Below are 7,739 nucleotides of genomic sequence, written 5' to 3' on the forward strand. Positions count from 1 at the left end.
GCTACAAATAGATCTGCAGTGGGCCCTCTTTAAAAATTTTATGTAACTGATGGATATCCTCCAAATTAAAGGATGTCTAGACCTTTTCAAACATAGGGAATTCCCCGTACACTTTTGTGCAAATAAATTGCTCTTGCTCATACCATTTCCTTCCTTGTCTATAGCTCTGGTTGGATACCCTAGCAGTTCGAAAACGGGAGTAAGAGGCTGCCCTTCAGTCTCTTCCTCTCTCTTCCCAAACAGCTGGTGGGTAGTGCTGAGAGTATCTAACCAAGATTATGCATGTGCGTTCCCAACTGCTGCATGCAATAGGTTTGTATCAAGGCCATGAGGAGTGATACCCTGTGGAGGTTGTTAGCTAGCCCTGGTATCTTCCTTGGTGCGTGATTTGGCAGGTAACCTTGAACTCTTGTCTCTTTCCTGTTTCTTTCCCCCTCACCCAGAAACGCAATGGAAATGTTGGCCAAACAGTCTTCGAGTACAAAACGCAGAACGTGGCACGCTTACCAATCATTGATATTGCCCCCGTGGACATTGGAAGTGCTGACCAAGAATTTGGAATAGAGATCGGGCCTGTTTGTTTTGTGTAAAAGGAAGAAAAAGAAAAGGGAGTAAAATAAAAAAGGAAATACCTTACCCGTTCCGAAACATCAGGAATCAGCAGTAACATCAACAAAACACAAGAGCTGAGACGGAGTGAAGTTAATCCTGAGACTCTTGAAGTATTGGCTGATGATGGGTCAGCATTGTACATAACAGTTCTTTCTCATCCCCCGGCCCTCTTTAGAATATTTATTTTACTATTTGCAAGCCTTCAGTTTAATTGTCCCAAGTCAACATTTTAACGAGATAGTATAATTTTACAAGGACAAATGACCACCCTTTGATGCGAAACCCACTAATACATCGTTCATGCTTATAAAGAATAATGGATTTTTAAACAAAAAAAAAATTCTGGGTTTTATTTTTCTCAACTTATATGAGTGTAATTCAAGTAAACAGATGGATATATGTAAGAGTTTTAAGTGTCCAGTCCTAGAACATGCTACACTGACCCACTGCGCCAGGCGAGTGTCCTCCAAGACGGCATCTATTGGTACGAAGAGCCTGCAGCCCAGTGGACTGGCTGCATAATTCAGATCGAGCCCTTGTTGATTCTTAGGCTTGCCAAGTCGTCGTGCTGTGCTGAAGGGAGAAGCCAAGCCTGTCACAAAACCGTATTCTCTTAAAGGTACAGGAATCCTCTCAGAGTCTAGTCTTGGGAGCTTTATCATACATCTGCCTTCAGCCCCTATCAGCGCCATGCTAAGCACCTTTCTAAGCCCCCTGACTTCAGGGGGCTTAGAAGGGCATGATTTGGCCGAGTTTGCACTGCCAGTTTCTCTAGAGACGTTGACTTTTTCCGTCTTGCATATAGAATATAGTTTCCTTTCTGATGTTTTCCCCACACCCCACCTTCTTCATGAACCCTTTCAATTCACCTTCTCTGCGATTCCACATTTCTTCATATTTCTGCTTTTCAGCCTGTTTTGCAAGCTTTAAGTTGCCTGCACCTGAAGGTCAATCTTCCTTTCTCCCCTTACCTTTAGGGTTGTCAGCTCCAAGCCGGGAAATCCCAGGAGATGTGAGGGTGGAGATCGGGGTGGGGAGGGCCATCAAACTATAATGCCGTAGCATCCACTTTCCAAAGCTGGCATTTTATCCAGGGTAACTGATATCTGTCATCTGGAAATAAGTTGTAATTCTTGGAGAACTCTAGACTTTATTTGGGGCTTGTCAACCCTACTTGTCTTTCTTGCTAGTTCCTGTTCTCAAGCCTTGTGTTTTTCTTCCTGTGGTCCTGTTCTCTCTCCTCCATTATGAGGCTGAAAGCTCCCTGGACCAGGAACATTTCTTCTAGAGCACTCAAAAGCACTTTGTTAGGAATGGGAATTTGGAGGAATGACAGATTAGCATTCACAGTGTAATTCTATACAGTTACACTCTTCTAATCTCATTAAAGTCAATTATCAGATGTAACTCTGTTTAGGATTTCGCTGTGAATCTACTACTACTGTTCTTCAGCCTGCGCTTAAGTTTTGCTACGTCTTTGGACCTTTTCCCACTTCCTATTCTGTAGTCTATCTCCCTTTCCTTGCTGCATAGCTCCTTCTTTCCTTAGGGTTCCTATGGGGGTTATTTTCCCAGCCAAAGTGACACTGCACTGGAATGTTAGTGAATGTTCCGTGTGGCAGATATTTCATTCACTGGAATGCCCATGAACATAAATCACAGTAGCTCAACCCATCACTACCAGTGCCAGCTGTTTCAGCACATAGGCTTTGCAGGCAGAAAGTAATGCCACAATTGCGCCCTCATTTTAAAATAAAAAGATACACTTTTAAAAACAAAATGCTCTTTGTAGCCCCTTGAAATAAAGTGGTGGTTTCAGTGTTGCTCCGAAATTTAACAGCCAGTCATGGTACATATTTAATATCCATTTTAAAAGTATTTTCAAACAGAGGGGACATAATTGCTTTTCATCTACCCAAAGATCTTAATCATCTTCTGATTCTCATATTATTTTCCTTTACTGTCTTATTTATGTCTTTCTGAAGAGCATAGGAAATGGTCAAAAGTATAAGAACCTGCAATTTCTAAATGGCTATGTGCACAAAAAAAAAAGACTCTGGTGTAAAAAAAGTAGCAAAGTTCCTTGAAAATGGGTGAACCCTTGGTGTGTGCCAAACTCTCGTAGGCCATGATATTGCCAAGGCTCCTTTGTTTACTTTTTTGCTCTCTACATAAGGTGAGTACAGAAAAATAATGTCAGAATCAATCCTAAGTGTGTATGTGCTGCTTCCTTATTACGAGTTTCTGTAAATCGCTAAACACAGATAACAACCTACCTTTTCTGCGTGTCTGGCCCTTGGACCAGTATGCAAAGGAGGAATATATGTACAAGGGATATAGGACTGCAGCTGTAGTTTTGCTCCCTGATTTCACTGTGCTAATTCCCACTGCCAGAAAACAAAATGCTTTTTAAACCTCATCCATTGCCTCTATAGGATTTGCTGCAGTGGTGTATGTGGTTTCCAACTAGACAGACACCCTTTCTTTCACCCTTCGCCATAATATGCCAACCTGTCATTTACTCTGCTTACATCAGGCTGTCTTCTGCTTTGTGTAACTAATTCAAAAAAGGTGTTCATATGTGGAAAGCCCAGTCACAACGTAGAAGGCTGAAGTATATGGTGTTCAAGTGCTTTCTGGTCATCATTATGTAATTTTAATTTAATTATCTCCATAATTCAAAGGATGCTCTGTTAGTTTGTTGCAGAACTTCTGCTGCTATCAGTAGTCATGGACTTGATCATGAATTACTGTAAGTTTCATTACCTTTAAGTTTCATTCAGTAGGAGCAAGGTTTTGCTGGGGTGGGGGAAGAGAGCTGCCCTTCAAATGAGTATCTTCTAGTGAGCAATTCCTCTTAAACATGGTAGAAATTGAGAAGAATTTACTGGACTGTGGTCAGACTCAAAATTCCTGATGGACTTTAAGAACACCAGGATTTCCCTACTGCCTCAAGGGTATGTTCCCAGTTTTGTTTGTCGCCATTTATTCCCATATATTATTTCCAAACAAGTATTAGTATAAAGATCAGAGGCTCCCTGTTGCTGAGATCAACTTCCACTCAAGAACCGGTCATGCATCGCCAGAAATTCTGATTTACTGGCCTTGATTTATCAGGGTGAACAATGGGTTCATGATTCCTTAGCGTGAGCTACCTCATCTCTAGAAGCTGGGATGCATTTAAGAATCTAGTGTTTGTTCTAGATACAAAAAAAAAGGTGCTATGCTTCTGTTATAATTCCAAGAATGGAGATAGGCAGGGCAATATAATATTAAAAAATGTAAAATAAATAAATAAAAACAATGGTGCTATATTGGTTTCTGTAAAATCATGAGAAAATGAAGACGGTTGCCATCAACTTCTTTGTGATAGAGTTTAGATATTAGATTACTGGTTGGAAAAAATGTTATACAGTACATTTTTTTCTTATTAAGATTATGCCATATACAGAATGCTGTGTACATCAGCATATCTTCTTTTTTTCCATAGAGCATGTGGATACAAACCTATTTCTAGGGTCTGTTTCTCTGTCAAAGAACTGTGCTCTCCTGTTTTTTTGTTTCTTTAAAAAATAAACACAAAAAAGAAAGAAAAGCCATACGTATAGCTTTATTCATGTATCTTTGCAAAGCATTTAATTAAATACAAGTTTCTTGTTGATTAGTGGCTTCCTTTTGTGTGGAGTCCTTCCAACGATATCTGCCCATTTCTTGGGGAAACAAAATAAGATTGTATTGTGTGCATGGATGTGTGAGTGAGAGGTAGGGAAATGTGATCAAAAAGGAGCAAGCAGTTGATACACATTTAATTATATAGGGGAATTGGAATGATTTGTTTTAATGACAATACTTAACAAAAATCAAAAGCACACGAACCAAATATTTGGCGTCAAATGCAAAGCATTTGGCAACTCTGGGTTTGGAATGCTGGGAATTCAAGATATGTCATTGTTGCTGAATAAAATGTTCTGATAAAATCAGTGTGTTAGTTTAAATTACTTGGAGTATTCTAAGGCAGATGGTGAGCATGGTGCATTCCTCGTTTTGTTAGCAATGCCCCTTCTACTACCTGTAAAGCAACCTCCAGTATGAAGTGATCTAAGAGTCTCTCTACATGCCTGAGTAACTAGGGAGTGGACCCTTAAGTGCAGGATTGTATGTGTAGTCCTCCATTCACATGCAGGCTGTTCTTGCTCGGCGCACGTGAATGTCACTTTCACTGGAGCTCCCTTTGTGTGACTGCATCTGCAAGTGATGCCAGAGGGGAAAGCACCACTTCAGCCCCTGTGTCCGGTGCAAGAATAAGTACCATTGGCTCCTTTGACCTACATTTCTTTAAGGTATGAGAAAGTGTCAAGATCTGCCTTTCAATGAACGGATGTGGGGAAAATTAGGATACTTTTAGCAGTTGAGGAGGAACTGATGTCAAACATGTATTCACATGGAGCAAATTGAAGTGTGACTGTGTGCAAGTGAGTTCATGGAAAGTTCGAGGGAGGACACATGGAAGGAGGTTCACTTGAGCGTCCCTAGGTACTTAGTAACATGTAGAGTGACTCTTAGAAAGAATGAGGAAACCACGGTACTAGTCTGCAGCACAACGAAAGTTGAGAATGGTTGGGACAGTATTCATGTTTTCTGTGTTGAGCCACTGTCAAGTCAAAGGTAAGTCCTTAGGATCCCTCTCGAGTCTTATTTCCCCCCATCAAACTATCAAGAGGCTTCAAAAGAATGGTGAATTCAAGGAAAGCCGGACTGCATAGCCCAGTTGAACTTCTGAGTGAGAACAATGAATTCTTGCTACAATTATCTCTAGGATCCATCAATTGTGCTTTTCTGGGCTTACCAACATTTGCCTCCAGTCTTGCTTTGGAGGAATTTTATTTATTTATTTTTACTTACATTATTTATATTCCATCTTTCTTACTGAGATTCAAGTGTAAGTCAACATGATTGACAGCAGGGGGCATTCAATAAACAATGAAATCCAAAGCAGAAACCCCAGTGCAGAGGTGCAACAATCCATAAGTCTTTAAACATGGCACATTACACAACACAGAAACTACTCACCGGGAACTGACAGCAACAGACAGTACATATAGTTCCTATCTCTTTACCAAAGCATCTCTTCGAACTATTTCCTTACAGTACAGCCTTCCTACTGCCAGTCTTTGGCAAGTAACTCTCCAAGTTCTCCTCCACAATCACACAGGTGATTTGGTTGAAGTAACTTTTATTAGAGATCTATCAGGTTCAAGGTGCTCAGACAGTGGAATTGGCAGAAGTGACGTATCGAGGGAAATCATGGTTAGTTATAGGTTAATGTCCCGCCCCCGGATTAGTAGCCCATTGAAATTCTGGTGCGAACACAAGAGACAAAACATATCAGAGTTTAGACCACGATAGACAACAATAGCAAGTTGGGTATGAAATCATCCCCGTTCTCAGGGAAGATACAATTCAGACTAGCTGCATCTGGCCTCAAGGCCGTTGGCTACAGAAGTGAAAGTGTTTAGCTTCAAAGCAGAGATAACACACTGAACTTCCACATAACAGGCATTGATTGGTGCTCAGAACTCTGCATAGTGTCAGAGGATTAATAGGTTGCCCATTACATGCACATGGCATGTACTGCAGGTAGGCATCCATGACACCTACCTGGGTACAAAATCCCTCTTGAATAATTCAGTTTTGCAGAGTTTGTGGAAAGCTCAGAGAGTGGGAGCTCTCCTAACCTTATCAGTTAGGCTGTGCCATAATGGGGGGGGGCACAACAGTATACATGTGTTGATTTTGCCTTTTTATAAGGTGGCACCTGCAGAAATCCCTGTTCAGATGATTGAAGGTGCATTGGTGGAGCATAGGGAGAGAGGCAGTCTCACAGATATGAACGGCCAAAGCCATGAAGGGCTTTATATGAAGTGGTCAATACCTTGAACTGAGCTGCGTAACTGATGGGAAGCCAATGGAGTGACTGAAGAATGGGAGTGATATGCATGCTCTGCCTAGCTCCCAATAATAACCAAGCTATGGTGTTCTGCACCAACTGGAGTCTTTGAGTTGACTCTGAAGGGAGACTTATTTAGAGTGCGTTACAGTAGTCAAATCAAGTCTTGATGCTACCATGCCATGGAGCCAGGTGGCCAGAACAGCCCTGTCAAGGCAGGGCCGGATCGACGGGGGGGGGGCAGGGGGGTAGTCTGCCCCCAGCACTGCCAAAGAGAGGGCGGCGGGCACAGTTGCCAGCCCCGGGAGCGCGCTGCCAGCCCCTGGAGCGCGCCTGGGGAAAGGTGAACGGTGCGGGCAGCCTCCTAGCCACCCGCGCTGCTGTTCGCCCTTCCCAAGGACAAGAGGCGCACGGCAAGCCGGCCGCCCCTTGTCCTGGGGAAAGGCAAAAGGCAGCGTGGGTGGCTGGGAGGCCGCCCGTGCCGTTCGTCTTTCCCCAGGACAGGGGGCGAGCAGGCAAGCTGGCTGCCCCTTGTCCTGGGGAAAGGCAAAAGGCACTAACCTAGGAAAAAAGGAAGTGTGCCGCAACCGACCACAATATATTGTATTGTGAAGATTCAATGATGATACATAACATACAAGGGAAACCATTTGCAACAATAAATTACAATTTCCAGTGTTGTGTGTTGTGACAAATTCACCTTTGAATTTGTTACAACACACAACGCTGGAAATTGGATGCTTCGCGTCCTCCGCTGTTCAAAATCGTTGGAATTATGATTAATTGGTGGCCTGATGAAGGAATTTTCTGAAACGAGTGAAGTGTGATAAGGCCGGCATTGCTCGTTGCCACCCTGCCTATCCATTGCCTCGTGTCAATTTCAATATTGGCTTCGCCCTTCCTTCTTGGCATCGTGACTGCACGGATTCGGGGTCAAGAAGAGACGACTCCCTAGCTGCCTTACCAGCAGCTTGGAACAATACTATATACATATGATGGGACACTATATCTCTCCTTGTATATAGACCCTCGCATTGCTGCACTTCCATTGCTTTAAATATCGCGAATGGTTGTCCAAGCGTTAAATTGTATATAATTGTAATTTATTGTTGCAAATGGTTTCCCTTGTATGTTATGTATCATCATTGAATCTTCACAATACAATTGTATATTGTGGTCG

General features: G+C 42.5%; 1 protein-coding gene across 1 annotated transcript in view; it reads left to right on the forward strand.

The window, feature by feature from the left end:
• COL5A2 (collagen type V alpha 2 chain) overlaps positions 1–4,273 on the forward strand; it is a 218,960-nt gene extending 214,687 nt beyond the window's left edge. The window contains exon 54 of the mRNA XM_054972743.1: positions 444–4,273. Coding sequence (XP_054828718.1) covers positions 444–590 — 147 coding nt within the window. The 3' untranslated portion in view covers positions 591–4,273. The remainder of the gene's footprint in view (positions 1–443) is intronic.
• Positions 4,274–7,739: the final 3,466 nt, after the last annotated feature.

Source organism: Eublepharis macularius, chromosome 2 (genome assembly GCF_028583425.1).
Source record: "Eublepharis macularius isolate TG4126 chromosome 2, MPM_Emac_v1.0, whole genome shotgun sequence".
Classification (NCBI taxonomy): Eukaryota; Metazoa; Chordata; class Lepidosauria; order Squamata; family Eublepharidae; genus Eublepharis; species Eublepharis macularius.